Below are 27,217 nucleotides of genomic sequence, written 5' to 3' on the forward strand. Positions count from 1 at the left end.
AACCTACAGACTGGGAAAAAATTTTTGGCTATGACAAATCCGATCAGCATCTAATCTCTAAAATCTACAAGATACTAAAAAACCTCAACGACAAAGAGACAAATAACCCAATTAAAAATGTGTTAACGATATGAACAGGCACTTCGCCAAAGAAGACATTCAGGTGGTTAACAGACATATGAAGAAATGCTCACGATTATTAGCCATTAGAGAAATGCAAATCAAAACTACAGTGAGATACCATCTCACCCAACAAGGCTAGCATTAATCCAAAAAACAAAATAATAAATGCTGGAGAGGTTGTGGAGAGACTGGAACACTTATACACTGTTGGTGGGAATGTAAAATGATACTACCACTTTGGAAATCGATTTGGCGCTTCCTTAAAAAGCTAGAAATAGAAGTACAATACGGTCCAGCAATCACACTCCTTGGAATATATCCTAGAGAAATAAGAGCCCTCACATAAACAGATATATGCACACCCATGTTAACTGCAGCACTGTTCACGATAGCAAAAAGATGGAAACAACCTAGGTGTCCATCAGTGGATGAATGGATAAACAAATTATGGTATACTCACACAATGGAATACTATTCAACGATAAAGAACAACAATGAATCCATGAAACATAATACGGAGGAATCTGGAGGGCATTATGCTGAGTGAATTTAGTCAGTCACAGAAGGACAAATATTGCATAAGACCACTATTATAAAAACTCAAGAAAAGGCTTAAACACAGAAGAAAACATTCTTTGATGGTTACGAGGGTGGGGAGGGAGGGAGGGAGAAGGTTATTCACTAACTAGATAGTAGGTAAGAGTTGTCTTGGGTGAAGGGAAGAACAGCACACACTACAGGAGAAGTCAGCACAACTGGACTAAACCAAAGCTAAGAAGTTTCCTGAATACAACCAAACACTTTGAGGGACAGAGTAGAAGGGGTGGAGGTCTGGGGACCATGCTTTCAGGGGACATCTAGGTCAACTGGTATAACGAAGTTTATTAAGAAAATGTTCTGCATTCTACTTGGGTGAGTGGCATCTGGGGTCTTAACAGCTAGCGAGCGGCCATCTAAGATGCTTCAATTGGTCCCAACCCACCTGGAGTAAAGGCTAATGAAGAACACCAAAGTTACAAGGAAAGCATTAATCCAAGAGACAGAAAGGGCCACATAACCAGAGACTGCAACAACCTGAGATCAGAAGAACTAAATGGTGCCTGGCTATTATCAATGACTGCCCTGACAGGCTACACAACAGAGAGTCCCTAACGGAGCAGAAGAAAGATGGGGTGCAGAACTCAAATTCTAGTAAAAAGAGCAGACTTAAGGGTCTGACTGAGACTGGAGGAACCCCAGAAAGCACGGCCCTCGGACTCTCTGTCAACCCAGCACTAACACCATTCCCGAGGCCAACTCTTCAGTCAAAGATTAGACTCGACTACGGACATAAAATGATTCTTGTGAACACTGTGCTTCTTAACTCAAGTAGATACAGGAGACTAAACAGGCAGCTCCTGTCCGGAGGTGAGATGAGAAGGCAGAGAGGGTCAGAAACTGATTGAATGGACAGGGGAAATCAGGGGTAGAAAGGAGGAATGTGCTGTCACAGTATAGGGAGAGCAATTAGGGTCACATAACAGTGTATGTATAAATTTTTGTATGAGAGACTAACTTGAATGGTAAACTTTCACTTGAAGGACAGCAATAAAAAAAAAAAGATGCCCTTCATATAAGGCCTATTTTCATTTTATATGTGTGTGCATGTGTATGTGTGTATGTACATATATATATGACACACACACACACATATATACATACATACACATACATAAAACCCGTTGCTGCAGAGTCCATTCCGACTCACAGCAACCCTATAGGACAGTGCAGAACTGCCCCATAGGGTTTCCAAGGAGTGACTGGTGGATTCAAACTGCCAACCTTCTGGTTAGCAGCCAAGCTCTTAACCACTATGCCACCAGGGCTCCATATATATATATACATATATACACATATATACATACATATATATAAAATCAAGATAATACAAGGACCAAAAAGAATACCGGACGCAGTCCACTTTCTCACTGTAACACAAATATATACATCATTTAGAATGTTTTCCAAAAGATGGCATACTGATAATAGAAAGTTAAAGGAAAGTAAAAGAGGTGTAAAGTGTCATTTGATGCTTTCTGTTGAAGAGTTAATGAGTCTTTCAGGAAGTTCTTGGACTAAACAAGAGTAACCTGGAACAGAAAAATTATGTTGATTAAGACAGTATGATAGTAACATCATGTTAATGTAGACAGTAAGCCATATGGATGATTCGCATTCTCAGAGGACAGAACTAATAATTGCATTGCTGGGGTGGGTGAGGACCCATCTGCTCCCTGTTAGTTATTCTTTACTATACTGTTAGATTTGCTTTGCTAGTATTTTATTTAGAATTTTTACAGTTATGTTTATTAGTAAGCTTGGTCTGTTTTCTTATGCTAGTCTTCCAACATTAAATATGTGGATTTGGGATTGTTTTTGTTTTCGGTTTTTTTTTCGGGGGGAGGGGGGATGGGGGATGGAGAAATGTCCTTTATCAGTTTAGGAAGTTCCCTTCTAGTACTAGTTTGATGAGAGTTTTTATCATGGATGGATACTGAATAATGATTGATGAATAATCATAAAAATGATTTTTCACATCTACTGAGGTGATATGATTTTCATTTTATCCCCTTAATATCTTTCATTATATCAACTGTAAAATTTGAAACCAACCATATATTCATGAGATAAAACCCCACTTGGTCATGATGTGTTATTCTTTTTATACACTGCTGAGTTAGAGTTACTAAGATTTTGGTTGAGTCCCTGGGTAGTGCAAATGGTTTATGCACCCAGCTGCTAATCAAAAGACTGAGGTTCAAGTTCACCCAGTGATGCCTTGAAAGAAAGTCCTGATGATCCACTTCTGAAAAATCAGCCACTGTAAACTCTATGGAGCATAGTTCTACTCTACCACATATGCGGTTGTCATGAGTTGGAACTGACAAGATGGCAAATGGAACTGGAAAGATTTGGTTATGAATTTTTGTGTCTATGTTCATGAGGTATAAGAGTCTATAGTTTCCTTTTCATGTTACCTTTGTCTGGTTTTGGATTAGGGTTTGATGGCATCACCAAGAAGACATAACAATTCTAAATGTGCAAACATCTAACAAGAATACTTCCAAATACATGAAGAAAATACTGATAGAACTGAAAGGAGAAAGAGACAAATTCAAAATTAGAATTGGGGACTTCAACATCCCTTACTGAGTAATCTGATACCAAACCAAAATTGATATGCTTACTATTAGAGTAATTGAATGTGTAGTTTTAAAAGCTCCTGGAGAAACAAAAATCTCCAGATGCAGATGGTTTCACTGTATTACATACCAAACATGTAAAGAAAAAAGCAAAACCAATTATACTAAATTATACCAAACATTAAAAAAAAAAAAAAATAAGACCAATTGTATACAATATCTTCCAAAGCACTAAAGAGCAGGGAACATTTCTCAACTCATTTTATGAGGCTAGCGTTAGCCTGATACCAAAACAAGACAAAGACAGTACAAGTACAGAACAATATGGATATGAAAATCCTTAACAAAGTATTAGCAAAAAGAATCTAACAATATGTAAAAAGAACAATATGCCACAACCAAGTGTGGTCTATTCCAGGAATAAAAAGCTGGTTCAATATTCAAAACTCAATGAAAATTCAATTACATTATCAAAGAAGAAAAATCACATGATCATATCAATTGATGCAGAAAAATAATTTTTGACAAAATTCAATACCCATTCATGTTTAAAAAAAAATAGAAGAAAATAGGAATAAAAAGAAGGAAACTTTCTCAACCTGATACAAAAACAAAAGAAGAAGAACCTACAGTCAATACCGTACTTAGCAGTGAAAGATGGAGTGCTCTCCCCCAAACTCTGGAACAAGGCAGGGATGCCAGCTCTCAACATTCAACAAAGTACTGAAGTCCTAGCCAGTGCAATAGGGAAAAAAAGAAAAAAAGCAAACAATAAACACACAGATCTCCCTACTGCAGATAGCATGATTATCTATATAAAAAATCCCAAGGCATCTAAAAAAAATTTTTTTTCCTAGAATAAATGAATTTACAATGCTGCAAGATATGCCCACATGCACATACCACAGGATCACTATTTCTATATACCAGCAATAAACATATGGAAATTGAAATTAAACACACACTACTATTTACAATAGCTGCTAAGAAAGTTAAATAATTATAAAGCTAACATAACATGTGCAGGATGTGTATGCAGAAAACAAAATGCTCTCCTGTTCAAAATGCCACTGAAAGAAATCAATGAATACCTTTATTTAAGTATGAGAAACATACCGTGATCTTAGGTATGTATTCTCCAAAATTCATCTGTAGGTTTAATGCAACTCCTGTCAAAGTAGTATGTTTTTTGTAAACATAGACAAGTTGATTCTAAAATTGATCTGGATTGGTGAAGGAACTAAAATAATAAAAAAGAATTTTGAAAAAGAAAAAGAAAGCTGGAGGAATCACATAACTTAATTTTAAGGCTATTGCACAGCTGTTGTAATGAAAACAATGTGGTATTAGAGTTAGGATGCATATATTGATCAATGAAACAAAAAAAATCTACAAATAGACAACCCAAAATGGTCAAGGGATTTTTGACAAAGATGCCAAGTTAATTCAATGGGGAAAGGGTAAACTTCAAGAAATGGTATTGGAACAGGGTATCTATAAGGAAAAAAGTAAGCCTCAACTTTATCCCATTCCACATAGAAAAATTAACTCAAAATAGGTCATAGATTTAAATCTAAAAGCTGAAAGTATAAAACTCTAGAAGAAAACACAAAGAAAAATCTTCATGATCTTCAGGTAGGCAGTTTTCTAAAACAGGACCAAAACACAAATCATAAAAGAAAAAATGATAAACTGAATATCGTGGATCAAATTAAAAGAAAAAATGATAAACCGAATGTCATAGATCAAATTGTATCCCTCCCAAGGTGTCTGTTAACTTGGCTGGGCCATGATTCCCACCCAGTGTTGTGTGGCTGACCACCATTTTGTCATCTTGTGATTCTCTCGTGTGTTGTAGATCCTGTCTCTAGGATGTTAATGAGGCAGGATTAGAGGCAGTTGGGTTGATGGGGCAGGATTCAATCTACAGGATTGGGTGGTGTCTTGGGTCAATCTCTTTCGGGATGTGGAAGAGAGAGGCGAGCGGGGAGACGGGGGACCTCATACCACCAAGAAACCAGAGGTAGGAGAATAGCATGTCCTTTGGACCCAGGGTCCCTGCACTGAGAAGCTCTTGAACTTGGGAAGATTGATGACCAGGATCTTCCTCCAGAGCTGACAGAGAGAGAAAGCCTTCTCCTGGAGCAGATGCCCTGAATTTGGACTTCTAGCCATTAGACTGTGAGAGAATAAATTTCTGTTTGTTGAAGCATCTACTTCTGGTATTTTTGATACAGCAGCACTAGATAACTAAGACAATGAACTTTTATCAAAATTTAATAAAACTTTTGCTATTCAAAATAAAAATGCACTTGTACACAAATGTTCATAGCCAAAACTCGAAAACAATCTAATCTCAACAATAATAGGTAAATAGATAAGCAAGCAATGGCATATCCACACAATGGAATAATACTTAGCAACAGACAGGAATGAAGTACCCATGCATGCTATCTGGATGAATATCAAAATAAGTATGCCAAGTATAAGACACCATACAAAAAAAGCACATACTGAATAATTACATTTTTATGACACTCTAGAATAAATACAAGAGCCCTGGTGGCACAGTGGGTGGTTAAGAGCTTGGCTGCAATGGGTTTGGCTTTTTTTTTTAAAATGCAAACTCATCTATAGTGACAGAAAGTACATCACTAGTTGGGTGGGGAAGGGGATTACAAAAGGAAATTTTGCAGGGATGACAGATATGTTCATTATCTCCATTGTAGTGGATTGTTTCACACGTAATACATGTCAAAATTATTAAATTCTTATACTTTAAATATGGATAGTTTATTGTATATCAATTATGCCCAATTAAGCTGTTTTTTAAAAAATGGAAATGCATAGGTTGCTGTATAAGTAACTCCTGAATTATGAGGTAATCTCCTCGTATAATAAGGAATGGCTTAGTAAACAGCTATTCTAGATGAAGAGTGTAACTATAAGCTTCATGATCTCAATAGACAGTATGGAGCCCAAGAAAATTCTACTAGAAAGGACATGTCTGCTCTTTCTCTAGGTGGCCATCTCAGTTTTGATGAGATTTTGTCTCCCTGATTAATTAAATCAAGGAATCTGATCTATGCTTATTTAAAAAAAAAAAAAAAAAACTGCTGTAGAGTCAATTCCGACTCATAGCAACCCTATAGGACAGAGTAGAACTGCTCCATAGGGTTTCCAAAGCTGTAAATCTTTACGAAGCAGGTTGCCACATCTTTCTCTTGCTGAGCGGCTGGTGGGTTCAAACTACCGACCTTTTGGTTAGTATCCAAGCACTTAACCACTGCGTCACCAGGGTTCCTATCTAAGCTTCTAGTCAGATACAACTGAATTCTTCTGGCTTACCTTAATTTACAAGAAATTACACTACCACCTTCGTTCAGTCCTGTATTATCTTTTTTCTAGACTTCTCACTTAGACTAGTAAATGTAGTCATATTTGAAATGGTCTGAAATGCCTTACTCATACGTCTTACCTTGACATTCAAGATCCTTCTTATTTTTGTTAACGCCCTACCCAGAACTCTACTGTATTCTAGCCAAACTGGACTACTTACTATTCTCCAATCACACTATGCCTTTCTTCCCTCTGAAATCAGTGATAACTCTCCTCCCTCCTATTTTTACTCTGAAAAACAATTCTACCATAAATTCCATCTTTTCTTTTATTCCCACAGTCAGATGGAATACCATAATATGAATAAGTTATTTCACTGATTTTTGCTGTCAAATATTTTTACTAAGTTCAGTGTTTCCAAAATAACCCACAGCTATTTCAAGAATAATTAACGATCATTTTGGCATTGTTCAAATTAATAAAAATGGAAAGATAATGTCAATAGTGCAAAATTTGAATTGCATGTTATATATGCAACACACATAAAATGTGAATCATCACAAAATATTTTAGACTCTTCCTTATTATTGTATACTTACAAATGACTAAAAACATGTAAGGAATAGCCAAAAATTACAAAACACAATCTTTTAGTTCTATGTGTTACAAGGATAATTGTAGAAAGACAGTTAATAGTATAAAATCACAGAATTTTAAAGCTAAAAAGAAGCAGACACAGAGCCTGAGAGCCCAAGCATAGTTTAGAAAACACATCAGAAACTGAGAAATCAGAGACACCTAAAGGTCAACACTCTCCATATGGAAACTAGGAAAAAAGGAGTCTACAGAAAGAAATGGTGGGACCCATGCCTATCCTGGCCTTACTCTGTATAGAACAGAAAATACTGGGAAAAAACTTCAAAGTTTTTTTCTTGAGAGAGTGAAATAGAAGGAAGGAGGGAGGGAGAGAAGAATATGAGATGCAGAAAAAGAACAGAATAAATAGGAAACAAATTCTTAAACTTTAAAAACTAATCCTTTAATAAACTAACTGCATATCTAAAATCATAAGGCAAAACACATAATAAAGGATCCATTCCTACTGAGCTTATTTGGCTGAAAAAAATTGTAACCACTCAAAAGCTTTAATGAAAAACATAAACAACTAATTTAGACTACTGACAAGTCTACAGATTGCATTTTCACTTCTTCTACCGTGTTCACTATAATTTTCTTCTTAAAATAGATTTTTCCTGTGTGCTGGTATCAATATTTTTCTACCTTTAAGGTTTACTAAAACAGTATAGAATAGCAGTTAGGAGCTCGGACCTTGGCACCAGACTGCATAGATTCAAATTCTGGCTCTATTATTTACTAACTGTGATCTTGGGCAAGTTATTTAAATCTCTCTGTGCTTCAGTTTCCTCATCTGTAAAAATGAGAACAATAATAGCAATACCTGCCTCATAGGGCACAGTGGTTAAGAGCTATGGCTGTTAACCAAAAGGTCGGCAGTTCGAATCCACCAGCTTCTCCTTGGAAACCCTATGGGGCAGTTCTACTCTGTCCTACAGGGTCACTATGAGTTGGAATTGACTTGATGGCAACAGGTTTGGTTTCTTCCCACAGGGTTGTTGTTAGTACTAAATAAGTTCATTCTCATAAATCGCATCAGTCTTTGGCATATAGTATGGACTATGTAAATGTCATTGACGTTATTATTTAATGTGTTTATGACTATTGTTCTAAAATATAGTTTTATTCACACATCCAATTACAGAATCTCTAAGTAAATAACTGACTTCATGCCAGAGTAGCAGCAAAGAAAGTAAAAGTCTTTTATTGGAATATCCTTATATTCCCTCTGAAATGGAGGATCACTGGCAAAATCTTGCTACTGAACCCAGTTAATTGAGAATGAAAGAGATAATCTGTAAAGACTCCCTTTACAATTAAAAAAAAAAAAAAAAACCCAGTTGCTGTCTAGTCAATTGCAACTCATGGCCACCTCATATATTTCAGAGTAGAAATGTGCATACGGTTTTAAATGGCTGTGATCTTTCAGGATTAGATCACCAAGCCTTTCTTCTGAGATGCCTCTGGATGGATTAAAACCTCCAACCTTTCAGTTAGCAGTCAAGCTCTCAACTGTTTGTGCCACTCAGGGACTCCTTCCAACTCTAGTCTCCCTTACCTTATCTGAACGTACAAATGACTCTCAGTTTAAATCAACTTAAATGCTCCCAATGACCAGCTGGCAAGAACTCTCCTGAGGACAACCTGAACCCTGCCATGTCCCAGTCATCATGTTCAACCTAACCAAATAATACAGGTAGTCCCTAACTTATGACGGGGTTCCATTCCAAAGACTCTGTCCTCAGTCAGTTCTGACATAAGCCAAATATCTCATTTTTTTTTGTTTTCATTAGTATTGCCTTTTATTATCAGTATCTTTATAAATCACAACATTGAACATCTGAGAATGATAACATCAGCAAATTACATGGCGCAAGACTGTATGTAGTACATATTACTAACGATAAGATACAAAAAAAAAAGTTCATTGTAACTCAAATATGTCATAAATCAGGGACTACCTGTAATCTACAAAGTTCACATTTGAAGCAGCCTGATGGAATTACCACAAATTAAAACCACCTTTCATGAAAAACAAAGGCTACTATTTTTTTTTTTAAGGCTACTATTTTTAAAAAGAAAAACCATTAAGTCAAAACTTCTCCATTAGGATTTTTTAACATAATTATGTTCAGTTAAGAAAGAAATAACCCTTCCACTCACTAAAATACATATATTGACTTATAAAGAATGAAATTTTAAGTTACCTGAATGTTCACTTAGCTTCTGAACTTAAATTAAAAAAAAAAATCATTCCTTATATAGTTGTGATGATTAGAATGAAATAATGTATATTATTTACCTACCACCAGTAGTTATTTGATAAATGTTAATGCATTAGATGTTTGAGAAACGTGGTTTGAAAAGACAAGTAGAAAAATTAACATCTAACTCTCACTTTCAATACATGTTTATACTCTAATCCTTCTCAAGGACTCACAGTTTACCACGGACTTTAATATAAAAGGATAGCTACTTGAAAGGGGGAACTAGTTTTAATTAACCAGTAAATACAATTTATTTTAATGCACTAATGTCTCATACTGTGGCATCTACAAAGCCATGGGAACTTTTCAATTTGTAACTTCTGTTAAGGAAAAGTACTATTTTTCATTAAATCACAGCTGCTAAATTAAACGTCAAATTACAGATCGCTGGTGTCACTGATTATCTAAAGGAAAGAAATTTATCTCCCAACTCCAACATCTCTCAAACCCCGGAGAAATTATCTTTTAAGCCATTTTCATTTTTGACAGAGAACAACCAAGCAATAGCAAACACATTATAAGGAAATTCTGATTCTTCCACAGAGTCACAATCAAAGAAAAGTGCTGTTATTTGGATTACTTTGATAGAGCATTACAATTAGTAAAAACAAACTGCATTGCAGATGACTAGCATATGCGCTTTCTCACCCCATTAATATTTTGTTGCCTTCATCCATCATTACTTAAAAGATGTTTATCACATCAAAAAAATTTTTAAAAGGGGAAAGGGAGAGAAGACTACAAAGAGTATGTTGACAATTCTCAAGACTTATCCGTGGATATATATTCCCAGTTAAACAAGGGGATTGAATTCAAGAGAGGCAGAAAGTTAGAACGAACTCAGGATGAACAAAGCACTCTTCCAACACCTACATCCCCCTACACACAATTAATTTTTCCCTAGGAACCATGGATGCAAACAATAGCCCACTCAATTTACCAACCAAATCACCTTGGGTAATTTTCTTTTATCTTTTTTTTTTTAAACGTACATAGCACTATTGAATTTCCTATTCTTCCCCTGTTCGTCTATAATGTACAAGTATCAGAACTGGCATTGTGTTGAATAAAAAAAAATTACAAATAGGTACCTACCTTACCTGACATAAGAGCAAAAAATGCAGGAAAAAACTTTAAAATACTCAGAATAAATGACTAATTAGATTTGAAATTTAATAGAAAACTGACCACATATCTGTATTCCAAAGCAACTATAACTACATCTTGACTGCAAAAGCAGCATGTTACTTTATTTTTTTTATAATCATAAAACAACTTTATTTTCATCTCATTTTTTATGTTTTATTTTATTGTACTTTAGATGAAGGTTTACAGAGCAAACTAGCTTCTCATTAAACAATACATATATTGTTTTGTGACACTGGCTGCCAGTCCATGACATAGCAACACTCTCCCCTTCTTGATCTTAGGTTCCCCATTACCAGCTTTCCTGTAACCTCCTGCCTTCTCGACCTTGCCCCTGGGCTGGTGTGCCCATATAGTCTCGTTTTGTTTTATGAGCCTGTCTCATCTTTGGCTGAAGCATGAACCTCAGGAGTGACTTCGTTACTGAGCTAAAAGGGTGTCCAGGGGCCATACTCTCGAGGGTTTTCCAGTCTCTGTCAGACCAGTAAGTCTGGTCTTTTTTTTTTTTTTGAGTTAGAACTTTGTTCTACATTTTTCTCCAGCTCTGTTCAGGACCTTCTATTGTGATCCCTTGTCAGAGCAGTTGGTGGTGGTAGCTGAGCACCATCTAATCGTGCTGGACTTTGTCTGGTGGAGGTTGTGGCACTTGTGGTCAATTAAGGACTAATATTTCCCTTGTGTCCTTGGCTTTCAGCATTCTCCTTTGCTCCAGACAGGATGAGACCACTGGAGTATGGTCGCTCACAAGCTTTTAAGACCCCAGATGCTACGCACCAAAGTAGAATGTAGAACGTTTTCTTTCTAAATTATGTTATGCCAATCGAGCTAGATGTTCTCCCAGTCCATGGTCCCCAGCTCTAAGCCCAGTAATTTGGTCCCTCAGGGAGTCTGGATGTGTCTGTTGAGCTTCCATGACCTTGTCTTGTACAAGCTGTGCTGGTTTCCCCAAGTACTGTGTACTGTCTTACCCTTCACCAAAGTTACCACTTATCTATCGTCTAGTTAGTGTTTTTCCCTCCCGACCCCTCTCTCCCTCCTAACCATCAAGGATTGTTTCTTTTTGTATGTAAATCTTTTCATGAGTTTTTATAGTAGTGGTCTCATACAATATTTGTCCTTTTGTGATTGACTTATTTCATTCAGCATAATGCCCTCCAAATTTCATCCACATTGTGAGATGAGAAGCATGTTACTTTAAATTAGTTGCATAGAAATATTCAGGTTATAGAAAGTACTTCAAAATTTAGATTCTGTTTTTAAAAATGGAGGAAGAAAATGAAAATAGTAATTAGAAAAAGAAACTCACCAAATATGTTAGTGGAGTGTCCTTTCCTTGCAATAGGCCTGAGTTCATTATGTCCCCATCCATATATCCTGTAATTATCCCATGCATGTTTCATCATCTGAGAAAAGAAAAATTATAATCCATCAATTTAGATCATTCGAAGACTGTTATTTTTATATTTCAGGTAACTTAGGGATGCTATCACACTATACATCCTTATCTATTCTCCTGTATCTCCCATATTCGTATATTATTCCATTAACATTTTTATCAGTGTGAAAATTCAACGTAACCATTTTTACCCTGTTCTACACAACAGAAAAAAAATTGGGAATGATGGACGAGTTACTTTTTATTAGGGAGGAAAAGTGTTTGGCATTCTTTCTTTTTATGAACTACTACTCCTTTTGGGAACAGCTAACCCTGATGGCGTAGTGGTTAAGTGCTATGGCTGCTAACCAAAAGGCTGGCAGTTCAAATCCACCAGGTGCTCCTTGGAAACTCTATGGGGCAGTTTTACTCTGTCCTATAGCCTCACTATGAGTCAGAATCAACTTGGCGGCAACAGGTTTGGTTTTTGGTTTTGTCCTTCCTTCACTGTGATTATGAGAGAGCTGTTAATCAAAGGGCACTGATTCTACCAACAATTAACCCAGCCTGGCTACAGGGCCCTTTATCCTTAGATCAGAGGTCGGCAAACTTTTTCTTTACAGTAAATATTTTAGGCTTTACAGACCACACAGCCTCTGTCCCAACGATTTAACTCTGCTATTGTAACACAAAATAAGTAAACAATAAGTAAACAAATGACCATGTCTGTGTTCCCAATTAAACTTAATAAAACAGACTGTGGGCCGGTTGGCAATTTGCCAACCCCTGCCCATGACAAGGAGTCCCAGGGTGGTGTAAACCAAAACGTTGGAGGTTCAAGTCCACCCAGAGGCACTTTGGAAGAAAGGCCTGACGGACAATCTACTTCCGAAAAATTAGCCATTGAAAACCCTACGGAGTCGGAACTGACTCGGAGGCAACTGGTTTGGGTTTTTTCCTGTTTTTTTTTTGTTTTGGTTTTACCCTAGACAAGTGATTGGGTAGATGTGATTCAAGTAGGGGCAATCAAGTTCTTTTATACATATTGATATAGACACTGGGAGATAATGGGAGGGGATCACTGGGAAGGATTCTCTCCTTCTGCAATCTCGAATCTAATATGTAATCCTAGAGCTTATGAGGGTTCTCTCCCAATACTGAGAACTAAATAACGAAAGGAAAAAGACAAAGACATATCATATTCCTGACAATAACATTTGCAGACTTGGATCCTGCCAAGCCTGAAGCCCTATAGTTTAGTCACTGAAGCCCTATAGTTTAGTCACTGAGCTAATAAATTATATTTTTATACCAGTTAGTTTGACTTGTGTTTCTTACACCACAAGCTTCTGAGATATACAATAACAGAAATAGTAAAAAAAAACAAAAAAAAAAAACAAGGTATTGGTTTTATATATAAGCTGAATTATATAACAGTGGACTATGGTATATAAAAAATCTATTCACTTAACAGCATTGTTGTTGTTAGGTGCTGTCGAGTCAGATCCGACTCATATCAACAGTATGTATTAACAGAACAAAACGCTGCCCAGTCCAGCACCATCCTCACAACCACTGCTATGTTTGAGCCCACCGTTGCAGCCACTGTGTCAATCCAACTCATTGAGGGTCTCCCTCTTTTTCACTGACCCTCTACTCTCCCAAGCATGATGTCTCCAGCAACTGCTCAATTCCTCCTGATGACGTGTTCAAAGTAAGCGAGATAAAGTCTCACTATCCTCACTTCTAAAGAGCATTCTGGCTGTTCTTTCTCAGCATACTATTCGTTAAAACATCTCCCAACTTGTTTTATACAGCAAATATCATAGCAACCCCATGTGCATCAGAGTAGAACTATGCTCTATAAGGTTTTCAGTGGCTGAATTTTCAGAACTATATCTCTAGGCCTTTCTTCCAAGACACTTCTGGGTAGACTTGAATCTCCAACCTTTAGGTTAGCAGCTGAGCTCATTAACCTCTTGCACCACCCAGAGACTCCCTCAGACACCAAAACCAGGCAATAGACACTGCGAGAAAACTAAAGACCAGTATACTTCAAGAACACAAAGGCAAAACTCCTTAACAAAAATCAGCAAAATAAAGGATAATACAGCATGATCAAGTGCAGTTTATCCCAGGAATATAAGACTAATTTAACACTCATAAATCAGTCAATATAATTCACTATGGTAACAGAATAAGGATGAAAATCATATAATCATCTTATGGATAAAGACAAAGCAAAATTTAATACCCATTCATGATTTAAAAAAAAAAAAAACTATCAGTAAACTATAACTACAAGGGAACGTCCTCAACCTCATAAAAAGCATCTTCAGAAAACCTTCAGCTAACATCATATTTAATGGTAAAAGGCTAAATGTTTAACCCTTAAAGTTAGGAACAAATAAAGTATGTCCATTCTCACCACTTCTTTTCAACAATGTACTGGAAGTCCTAGTCAGGGTAATAAGGCAAGAAAAAAAACAAAAGGCATAAAAATCAAAAAGGATAAACGAAAAGTGCCTCTATTCACAGACAACATGACTGTATACAAGGAAAATCCTAAGAAATCTATAAAACAGTCACTAAAACTAATAAACGAGATGAGTAAAGTAACAGGAGACAAATTCAGCAAACTAAATCAATTGTATTTCTATATACTGTGATGAGCAATGCCAATGGAAATTAAAAAAACAATTCCATTACAATAACATCAAAAAAACACAAAACACTGAGGAATAAACATAACAGAATATGTACAAGAACTGTAGATGAAAACTACAAAACACTGCCAAGAGAAATTAAGGAAAACCTAAATAAGTGGTAAGATATACTATGCCCACAGAATGTAAGACTCAGTATTTTTAAGATGATAGTTCTTCCCAATTCAACTACAGATTTAATGTAATCCCAATCAAAATATGAGCAGCCTTTTATTTTCATAGAAAAGCTAATTCTAGAAAGGCAAAGGACCTAGAATGGCCAAAACAACTTTTGAAAAAGAACAAAGTTGTTCTTTTTAAATCTTACTTGATTTCAAAACTTACTATTTAAGTTAAAGTAATCAAGACAGTGTGGTATTAATATTAAAAATAGGAATACAGATTAATGTAACAGGTAAGAGTTTAGAAACAGACTGAACACATATGATCAATTGATTTTGGACAAAAGTGCCAACGTAATTTAATGGGAATAATCATCTTTACAACATATGGCGCCACAACAACTGCATAGTCATATGGAAGAAAAATGAACTTCACCCTTACCTCACACTACGAACAAAAAATTAACTCACAACAGATCACAGACTGAAATGTCAAAGCTCAAATATGTGCCTACACAAAGACTTGTACATGAATGTTCATAGTAACTTTATTCATAATAGCCAAAAACTGGAAACAATCCACATGTTCATCAACAGGTAATTGTGGTCTATCCATAAAATGAAATACTACTCAGACAAAAAATACCTTTATATGCAATTACATAATAATCACAAAAAGATTATGCTGAGCAAAATCCCAAAAACAAAACATTACATACGATATGATTCCATCTGTATGAAACTCTAGAAAAGACAAATCTAATCTATAATAACTAAAAGCAGATCAGTGGTTGGATGGAGCCAGGGAGTGGGATGGACTGACTAGGAAGCAGCACAAGGAAATGGTTGCAGGGTCATGGATATATTACATGTTGATTGTGGTCATTCCTATAAAGTATATACAACTGTCAAAACTCATAAAACTGTTATCTTAAAATGGACACATTTCACTATATGGAAATTATATCTTTATAAAGTTAATTTTTTTTAAAAAATTCCAATGGCCTGCCACAACTTCCCCACTACCAATTCCCACTCTCCTAAGGCAACCGCTTAAACCCTTTCACTTGTTCTTTCTGCTATTTATCACTATTCTTTCTAAATAACAAGCTATAGAACCACCTGATCTTATCAATCAATGCAGAAAAGGCATTTGACAAAGTCCAACACCCATTCATGATAAAAATTCTCAACAAAATAGGAATAGAAGGGAAATTCCTCAATATAATTAAGGGCTTTTACACAAAACCAACAGCAAACATCATCCTAAATGGAGAGACTTTGAAAGCATTCCCCTTGAGAACAGGAACCAGGCAAGGATGTCCTCTATCGCCACTCTTATTCAACATTGTGCTGGAGGTCCTAGCCAGAGCAGTTAGGCTAGAAAAAGAAATAAAGGGCATCCAAATTGGTAGGGAAGAAGTCAAAGTATCTCTATTTGCAGATGATATGATCTTCTACTACACAGAAAACCCCAAAGAATCCACAAGAAAACTACTGGAACTAACAGAAGATTTCAGCAAAGTTGCAGGATACAAGATAAACATACAAAAATTAGTTGGATTCCTTTACACCAACAAAGAGAACCTCGAGCACGAAATCACTAAATCAATACCATTTACAATAGCCCCCAAGAAGATAAAATACTTAGGAATAAATCTAACCAGAGATGTAAAAGATCTTTACAGAGAAAACTACAAGACACTACTGCAAGAAACTAAAAGAGACCTGCATAAGTGGAAAAATATACCTTGCTCATGGATAGGCAGACACAACATAGTGAAAATGTCAATTCTACCCAAAGCAATCTACAGATACGATGCAATCCCGATCCAAATTCCACCGGCATTTTTTAATGCAATGGAGAAACAAATCACCAACTTCATATGGAAAGGGAAGAGGCCCCGAATAAATAAAGCATTACTCAAGAAGAAGAACAAAGTCAGAGGCCTTACACTACCTGATTTTAGGACCCATTATACTGTCACGGTAGTCAAGACAGCCTGCTACTGGTACAACAACAGATACACAGACCAATGGAACAGAGTTGAGAATCCAGATATAAGTTCATCCACCTATGAGCAGCTAATATTTGACAAAGGCCCAAGGTCCATTAATTGGGGAAAAAACAGTCTCTTTAACAAATGGTGCTGGTATAACTGGGTATCTATGTGCAAAAAACTGAAACAAGACCATATCTCACACCATGCACAAAAACTAACTCAAAATGGATCAAAGACTTAAATATAAAGTCAAAAATGATAAAAATCATGGAAGAAAAAATAGGGACAATGCTAGGAGCCCTAATACATAGCATAAACACAATACGAACCACAAGTAACAATGCACAAGCACCAGAATAGAAACTAGATTAACTGGGAGCTCCTAAAAATCAAACACTTATGCTCATCAAAAGACTTCACCAAAAGAGTTAAAAGACAACCTACAGACTAGGAAAAAATTTTTGGCTAAGACAAATCCGATCAGCGTCTAATCTCTAAAATCTATGAGATACTGCAAAACCTCAACAACAAAAAGACAAACAACCCGATTAAAAAATGGGCAAAGGATATGAGCAAGCACTTCACCAAAGAAGATATTCAGGCAGCAAACAGACACATGAAGAAATGCTCACCATCATTAGCCATTAGAGAAATGCAGATCAAAACTAAAATGAGATATCATCTCACACCAACAAGGCTAGCATTAATCCAAAAAACACAAAATAACAAATGCTGGAGAGGTTGTGGAGAGACTGGAACACTTACACATTGTTGGTGGGAATGTAAAATGGTACAAACACTTTGGAAATCAATCTGGCACCTCCTTAAACAGCTAGAAATAGAAGTACCATACGATCCAGCTATCCCGCTCCTTGAAATATATCCTAGAGAAATAAGAGCCGTCACATGAATAGATATATGCACATCCATGTTCACTGCAGCACTGTTCACAATAGCAAAAAGACAGAAGCAACCTAAGTGACCATCAACAGAAGAATGGATAAACAAACTATGCTATATCAACACAATGGAATATTACGCTATGATAAAGAACAATGATGAAGCTGTGAAACATCGTATAACACGGTGGAAGCTGGAACTTATGCTGAGTGAATTTAGTCAGGCACAGAAGGTCAAATACTGTATAAGACCACTATTATAAGAACTCAAGAAAAAGTTTAAACACAGAAGAAAACATTCTTTGATGGTTATGGGGGTGGGAAGGGAGGGTGATGGTTATTCACTAACTAGATAGTAGATAAGAATCATCTTAGGTGAAGGGAAAGACAGCACACACTACAGGGGAAGCCAGCATAACTGGACTAAATCAGAGCTAAGAAGCTTCCTCAATACAATCAAATACTCTGAGAAACAGAGTAGCAGGGATGGGGGGTCTGGGGACCATGCTTTCAGGGGACTTCTTTGTCAACTGGCATAACAAAGCTTATTAAGAAAATATTCTGCATCCTACTTTGGTGAGTGGTGTCTGGGCTCTTAAAAGCTTGCAAGCAGCCACCTAAGATGCATCAATTGGTCCCAACCACTTGGAGTAAAGGAGAATGAAGAACACCAAAGACAAAAGGAAAGTATTAGCCCAAGAGACAGAATGGGCCACATAAACCAGAGACTTCATCAGCCTGAGACCAAAAGAACTAGATGGTGCCCAGCTACCACCAATGAACGTCCTAACAGGGAACACATCAGAGGGTCCCTGATAGAGCAGTAGAACAATGGGATGCAGAACTCAAATTCTAGTAAGAAGACCAGACTTAATGGTCTGACTGAGATTGGAGGCGCCCCGGAGAACATGGCCCCTGGACTCTCTATCACCCCAGAACTAAAACAATTTCCGAAGCCAACTCATCAGAAAGGGATTGGACTGGACTATGGGACATAAAGTAATACTCGTGAACAATGTGCCTCTTAGTCAAGTAGATACAAGAGACCAAAGGGGCAGCTTCTGTCCAGAGGTGAGATGGGAAGGCAGAGAGAGTTAGGAGCTGCTTGAATGTTCATGGCGAATCCGGGGCGGAGGTGAGGAGTGTGCTGTCACAGAATGGGGTAAGCGGTTGGGGTCTCATAACAGTGTACGTAAAAAAAAAAATTTTGTATGGGAGATTAACTTGAAATGTTAACTTCATTTAATTACGATTAAAAAAAAAAAAGAATGAAGCACTTTAACAAAGATAATCAAAGGCTGTAAATGAGCAAGACTTGCTGACTGGACCTCATCTAAGGGAGATCAGTTGTAACTCAGGTGTCTTCTCCACGGCTTCTGTAACAGATATACTACAAATGGGTGGTTTTAAAGAACAGAAATTTATTTTCTCAGTTCAGGAGGCTAGAAGTCTGAATTCAGGGGGCCTGCTCTAGGGAAGGAAACCTCGGTGGTGTAGTGGTTAACAGCTATGGCTGCTAACTAAAAGGTTGGCAGTTCGAATCCACCTGGTGCTCCTTGGAAACCCTAAGGGGAAGTTCTACTCTGTCCTATAGGGTTGCTACCAGTCAGAATTGACTGTACGGCAAGAGAGTTTGGCTCTAGGGGAAGGCTCTCTCCCCCGGCTTGGTGGGAGGAGGAACCTTGTCTCAACTTCTCTAGTGTTCTTCTCAGAGTTCCTTGGAGATCTCCAGGTGGCATCTATCTTTCCCCCACCTGTGCTTGCTTGCTTCTGTGTCTAATCTGCTCTTTTTATATCTCAAAAGTCTTTAAGACACACCCTACTCTGATATGGCCTCATCAACATAACAAAGAAAACCCTAATTTCAGATGAGATTATATCCACAGGTATAGGGATTAGAATTCCAACACACACTTTTGGGCAACACAATTCAATCCACAACAGCAGGGGTATTTCTTTGAGGAACAGTGTAGGTCTTCTTTCCTCTTGGGCCAGTCTCCCCAGAAAGAAGTACTCTTGAGAGCTGAACAGGAGGAAGTGGTATCACTATTCAGAATATAGGTTTTCATTTAATTGCCAACACTGACCATCCTCTTCATTTTTTTAGAATGACCTCTGCCCTTTGCACTCAGCCATTCCTGGTATTCCCAGAAACGAGATTTTCTCTGATTCATCTTCTCCAAAAGGTAAACCTTTGGTCTTCTGTTGGAGAAGGCAGAACAGTAGCTACGATGCATGGGCTAGGACTGAGGATCTGCGAAGTTAAGAGTTCCTTATACAAAGCTTCAAATAATCCTTTTCCAGCTCCATCTTACATCCCTGCCTTCAGAGGTAAATGGTGTCTCAAATTCTAGAAATTTTCAGGTATTCTGCAGTTCAAATCAGCTTTCTTCTTATTAAGCTTCTCCCCCCAGCTTAGGTTTCAACTTTTCTTTGACTTGCAAAATCAGTAAGAGATAATATTTAACAGCAGTCTACACAGGGATTCTTAATATTTCTGATGCTGATTTCCAAGAACAGTGATAACACGGTGCACAGTTAAGGATTAATTCAGCAGGTCTGGGTTGCCCAAACCCTGCACTTTCTAAAGAAAAGTTTGATCCTTGCCCTGTTCTTGGCAGATAACTTCTAAGCCCTGGAATATCCTGCCTGTTAAGAGTATCTTGGTTTCCTGAGGCCCTGGGCCATACCAGATAGTTTATACTAACAATGTGATTTATGGTGGGATCCTTAAGTAATGCAGTATCAGCTTTAGGGGTTGGAGAGTCATGTGAGTGCTCAGCCATGACCAACACCTCCCCACCAAAAAAAAAAAAAAAAAATCCCTGGACAATAAGGCTCAGGTGAACCTGGTTGGCAATACTTTGTGCAAGTTACACACTGCTGCTGAGAGAATTAAGCACTGTATGTATGATTCCACGGGGAAAGGACAACTGGAAGCTAGCGCCTGCTCTCTCCTGAACGCCCCCCGATGCGTTTTTTTCATTACTGACTTCAATCTGTATCCTTCTGCTGTTATAAACCTTAACTGTGAGTATAACAGCTTTGCTGAGGTCTGTGAAACCTTCTAGCAAATTACTAAACATGAGGGTGATTTGGGGACTCCCTGAACATACATGGTTATCCATCTTAATTACATACATGAGAAAAGTATTTCAAAAAATTCTAATGATATCTGAAAAAAACAAGTCAGGCATCAGAAAAAAACAAAAAACAAAAAAAAATATCAATATCTCCCCAACAATGTCCAAAGAAAATGCCTTAACCAACCTGTATTTAAATCAAAGAATCTAGAGGTAAGATAAAATCAGAATGTAGTTCTGTTTTGATTCCATCATGGTCAAGGCCTTACAGTAATTCAAAGACCAGGCTTACATTATCTGCTCATCTTCCACGTCCATTACTAGAATATATCCAAATAGATATTTGGCTATTTGAAGTACATTTATTTTCCTATTGTATGATAAACAATTATTTTGAAATATTGTTGATGCTGTTATACTCTTTGACAAAATCTTTTTCTTCATAGACAATACAACTGCAAACTCCATCCAGCTCTCAGCCAAATAGTTATAAATTCTGAATTAGCAGGATTTCTAATCAGCAAAGTGTAACTAAACAATTCACACAAGATTTTTCTCCCTCTGGTGTTCTCTTTATTTCCAAGTAATTCCTAGAATAACAAATTGAAAGAACTCTGAGGTTAAATCAATTTAAAGAATTGTGAGACCAATCCTTCCCCATTCTTCAATCCACTGAGACTCACTGGGAGGAATATATTCTGAACCCGCACTATGGTCAAGGGGTTATCATGCCATGTTCATTAAAAGATGGCAGATACAATGCTAGCTCTTCAGAAGCATGCTTATGGGAGAATTTGCAAAGTCTCTAGCACAGTCTCCTGTAACTGAACACTGAAAAAATTTCTCATACAATAATAAATTATATACAGATCTATTTTACATTATTTATACAATTCTGAATATCAAAAGATCTGTGAACACTGGGTGAGTGACAGAACCATCCAAGTAACAATCTTACAAACTTTTTTTTAGTATTCAATAATAATAATCAACATTAAAAAAACAAATCCAGGGAGGAAAGGAGGAACGTGCTGTCACAGCATAGGGAAAGCAACTAAGGTCACATAACAATGTATGTATAAATTTTTGTATGAGAGACTAACTTGAATTGTAAACTTTCACTTAAAACACAATTAAAAAAAAAAAATAAGAAAACAGAGTTGTAGTCCTTATTGCCAACTTGAAAAATCAACTACAACTATGACCCAAGAACAGACAATATCAAGGAGTATATAACAAAAAATGGTACAAATATATATATTTAAATCCATTCAAATACAAATTCATAACCACTCCATATCACAAAGCTTGACCTATTACCTCTTTAATTTTTTCCCTTTTCTTTCTTATGTCATTATCTTCCGGGTCTCCGCCATTTATTCCTACAAGGTTGGGTACAGGGACTGGTGGCAGTGGCTTGTTCTCTTTTGTCTTCATTTCTTGGACTACCTTATTTTTCTCTGTCTGAATTTCTGCTCGGATTTCTTCTCTTGACTTCTTTAATTTTTCTTTTGCTTCTTCCAGGGCTTTCTCATGATCAGCTCGAATTTTATTTCTCAGACGTTCTTCTTCTTCCCTGGCAAAGAGGAGGAAAAAATGACTGGTAAGAGTGAGCCTTCTCAAGAACATCAACCTTTAAACATAAAACTTGAAGATTCTTCCACCAAGCCCCAATGGTTATTTTCTACTCCTGCCGTTAAAAGGTAAGAATGCTGAGTGAGAGCGAGACTCAGATATGCCCACAGAACAGGATGAATATAACTTGTTATGAGACAGAAAGCGAACCACAGATACTGAGGAGCAAACATTTTACACTGGGAATGAAAACGAAACTAGAAAGAAAGTTACAATTTCAGGGTTAAGTGAGAACAGAGAAAACAAGTAACCTATCAGTAGGAACATAAAAACAATAGAGACCAATGAAAAACTAGATGGAGTAAAAAAATAGAATTAAGTATCACAGAGGGGACAAAAATATAAATATAGGGCCAAGAAAAGAGATAAGGAAAAATGGTAAGAGAATGGAAATTTTTCATTTGTTATGTAGCACATCATATGCTTCTAAAACTTTTAATTTTGGAATACCATAGATATTATCGTACAAAGTTCCCAACTGATGTAGTCATGGCTAACTAAAACTCTCCTGAGCCCTTGTTAAAAATTACAGATCCCTATTTAGTTGGTCTGTATCAAACCCACGAATATGTATTATTAAAAATGTACCAGATGATTCTGGCGTGTATACAGATTTGGAAACCACTACTGTAGCAGACACCTACTGGGTTTTCTGCTCCGCCCTACTTTTCTGAGAGCTCAGTCTTCTCTCCAACTCCACTCCAATCTATATGAATGAATATAGGAGTGGTGATTACTGTCAGCTATTATTTCTAAATCTAGTCAATAACGACTACTCTAAAGGTAAACGCCTAATCCAACAGTGACCAAAAACACCTCTCCAAAAATTTAATTCTGCAGATGGCTGGATTTACAATATTGCTGGTGGGAATCTAAAATGGTACAGCCACTCTGGAAAACAGTTTGGCAGTTTCTTTAAAAACTAAACATGCATCTATCATAGAATCCAAAGGTCACACTCCTGAGCATTTACCCAGAGAAATAATGACTTACGTTCACATAAAAACTTGTACACTAATGTTTATAGCAGCTTTATTCATAACAGCCAAAAACTAGAAACAACCCAGATGTACTTCAACAAGTAAATGGTTACAGAAACTGTGGTATGTTCACACCATGGAATACTTGTTGTTAGCTCCCGTGGACTCTGACTTATAGTGACCTTATGTACAACAGAATGAAATGAGGCCCAGTGCTGCATCATCCTCACAATCACTGACATGTTCAAGTCCATCATTTGCAGCTATTGTGCCAATTCATCTCACCACAGTAAAATCAAAAAAAAAAAGAAAACACAAATCAGTTGCTATTAAGTCGATTCCAACTCACAGAGACACCATGTGTTTCAGAGAACTGTGTATCATGGGGTCTTCAATGGCTGTGAGCTTTCAGAAGTAGATCACCAGGACTTTCTTCTGAGGTGCCTCTAAAAGAAATGAACTATTCATACACACAACTTGAATGAATCTCAAAGATATTATTATGCTGAATAAAAAAACTAGTCTCAAAAGATTACACACTGAATGATTCCATTTATATGACATTCTCAAAAAGACAAAAATGTAGCAATGGTGAATAGATCAGTGGTTGCCACAGCTTGGGTTGGTGTGGGGGAACAGGGGCTAACTATAAAGGAATAGCACAAGGGAATTTTTTGGAATGACAGAATTTTTATGTATCCTCATTATGGTGATGGTTATAGAAACTGTACACGTGTTAAAAGTCACAGACCTGTATATCAAAAGAAGAAAAAATCTATTTTACAGTGTATTATTAAAAATAAAATTAACAATGTTTGGAGAAAAAGGAAATTGGCTTGCTAGCAGTGAGAAGGCGCTGATGGGCAAAACAGAAGAGAGAAGAGGGTTGAGGGGTGCAGCAGGGCTAGAGAGACAAACAAAGTTGTTCAAGAAAGGAGAAAGAATCCATGGAGCCTGCAGACTGGATATGGGAGGCATGGGACAGGGAGGAGCCAAGGTTGGCCCCTGGGTGCATCCAAGAAAAATTCAACAGCTTACCTGTTCAGGAGACTCAAGTAGATCATCAGTACACAGGTGCTAAATGAAGTATTAAACAAATAAGATAACCAAGGCAGACAGAGGCAAGTATCACCCAAAAGCCTTCCACTCCCTCGGTACCAACAGAAACCCTTTGTGCCTACCCCTAGAGAATAGATTATAATCAGTCTATGCTAATCAAGTCTTTTCTAGCTGCCCTTGTGGCTAGGAGTGACCACAGAGCCCCATTCTAACCAAACAGAAAAAAGGGGGTTACTGGGAAATATTTTCCTTTAGAGATTAAAAAATGGACAATGCCATTTGAGATAAGGGCCTTTTGCTGAGGCCCCACCTACTCTTGTCTTCAAATGTGGTTGTGATGCCTGAAGCTGTGGCAGCCATCTTGCAGCCAAGAGGCAACAAGCCTGGGGTCAAATGGCCAACATGGCTCAGGAGAAACAAAAAAAAAAAAAAACCCGTTGCCATGGAGTCGATTCTGACTCACAGTGATCCTACAGGACAGAGTAGAATTGCCCCACAGGGTTTCCAAGGGGCGCTTGGTGGGTCCGAACTGCCCAGCTTTTGGTAAGCAGCCACAGCACTTAGCCACTATGCCACCAGGCTCAGGAGAGTAGAAAAGAAAGAAGGAAAAGTGACTGCTGATATCACTGAGTTGTTGCCAGGGCCCTCAACTGCCTGTCCCCAGATTTCAGATTCTGTGGAGTAACTGTCATTAGGTATTCTATCACTTTCAGCAGAGAATTTTCCCAACTCACCTGCTCCCCAAGCAAGCATGCACAGAGAGTTAGGAAGGAGACTCCAGGACTGAGTTCCGAGGAAGAGCAACAGCAAAGAAGAGGATGGGTTCCTTCAAGGGCAGTTTCTATCCTGATGACAGGTGGAGGAGTCTCCATAGGGAACCAAGCTTTCTATTTCTAGCTCTAGGCACTATCTTACCCCTTGTTACTGGTGAATGGTATGTGGAAGCCCCCAGAATGTTTGCAATGGCTCAAAAGGCATCACTGTGGAAAATATCTTCACCCACCAACAAACTTCCACAAATATTCAGGTATTATACACCACTTTCTGGAGTGGGGCAGGGGATACAGGCCACAGCACATCTTGTATACCCTTCTCAAAAAATTCACAGTGCATGTGGGCATTTTAAAAGTCCTAAGGGGACTCAGCGGACTTGTCCGCTTCCCACTTTTGTCCTTTTGAATATGCCAAATAAAACTTTCTTTTTACTTTACTAAACTTTGTGATGTTTTTCCCCTACAACAGTTAATGGCGCTGTGAGCAGGATCTGAAGCTACAAATCCAGTCAACTTCAGAGACCTGGACTGCGGAGCAGAAGCCGGCAAAGAAAGGTCCTATCTTCTGGACCCACGTGTTCCCACTCCATGTCCCTTCGACACTGACGTGGTGAGTGCCCTCAGAAAACGAAATTTTGCTTATTCTTTTTTGTTCTCTTTCTCATGTTTTCTTAAGTTTTGTTTGGCATATTTGTTTGAAAAACCGGTTAATTGATTAAGGAGAATCTTTCTTAGATTTTTGCTTCATCGTTTGCTTAAGAGAGACATTTAGTTAACTCTTTAAGTGAACTACAGTTTAGGCCTGGATTCGGGCGTTTGAAGAGGTAATTCTGTTTTCAAAGAGCTGTGTGAGTCACTACAAGCTGCAAAATTCGGACCTTTTTGTGGCTCTGAGAAAACCTGGAAAACAGTGCTCTGTTACAGCAAATTCTCAGGGAGAGGTGGCAGCTCCTGACCTGTGTTTTGATATTTAAGGGAGAAGTGGTAGTTCTGTACCTGTTTTTTCCATTGAATTGAGTCGATCTTACCAAAAATTGCTATATACACGTTTAGAAACTACGATCCCCATATCCTTGTTTTGTGTGGTATTATCTGGTGAGTTTATGTGGTCTTTCTGTCTCCTTTTGTTCTAAGAGCTTGCTTCTGGTCTAGAGCATTGTGTCTAAGTTTGTCTTGTATTAGATTACTGGCTATGGCTAAGAATTGCTGTATTTTGTAAGGCTAGTCATACAACCTCAGTTCTTTCTTTGTCCAGAAAAAACTGCATCTTATGTCTGTCTTGTGATTTAGATTTTTAATAGCTACTTGGAGAAACTTTGATATAAACTGGTCTATTTGAAAAGTACGCTAAGATCTTTATGTTTTATACTATGTCAATCTTAAAAGTGAAGCCTTTTTAAGTAACTTAAGCTACATATTATATGAAATGTGTTTTATTTAAGGAAAAAGGATAGTTTTGTCTTAAAGTAAAAGTAGCAGCTCCAGAACAGTAAAAAAGAAAGACATTAGCTATCTTTTCTTTCAACATGCCTCCATCAGTTTAAACATATGTAAATGTCTTCCATGAGTCAAAAGAGTGAGGGCGGGGCACGATCAGGCCTCCCCACCTCCCAGTCTCCCAGGTCCTGTAGCTCCAGGGACGCTTTTGAAAGACCCCTTTCCAGGTAGGTGGAGGCTCTTTTAAAACAAAAGACAAGAAAAATTGCTGCTTTGCTATAGTTATCAGAAATTGGGAAGATCCTAATCATAGAACTGTAAACAAGTTCTCTCTATTATAGGGGAACTTTAAGAAGTAAAAAAAAATAGAAATCACAATGAGACACACCTGAAGTGGCCTGGAAAAATGTTTCCAGCAGTAGCCAAACACTTAAGGTTATATCCATATCAATG

The 27,217-nt window shown here is 37.4% G+C and overlaps 1 protein-coding gene across 1 annotated transcript in view; it reads right to left on the reverse strand.

Annotated features, from left to right (window-relative positions):
* MAN1A2 (mannosidase alpha class 1A member 2) overlaps window positions 1-27,217 on the reverse strand; it is a 288,295-nt gene that overhangs the window by 181,530 nt on the left and 79,548 nt on the right. The window contains exons 2-3 of the mRNA XM_004380347.2: window positions 22,201-22,456; window positions 12,000-12,096 (exon numbers count right to left, since the gene is read on the reverse strand). Of these exons, the coding sequence (XP_004380404.1) occupies window positions 12,000-12,096; window positions 22,201-22,456 (353 nt within the window). The remainder of the gene's footprint in view (window positions 1-11,999; window positions 12,097-22,200; window positions 22,457-27,217) is intronic.

Source organism: Trichechus manatus, unplaced genomic scaffold (genome assembly GCF_000243295.1).
Source record: "Trichechus manatus latirostris isolate Lorelei unplaced genomic scaffold, TriManLat1.0 scaffold00073, whole genome shotgun sequence".
NCBI lineage: Eukaryota > Metazoa > Chordata > Mammalia > Sirenia > Trichechidae > Trichechus > Trichechus manatus.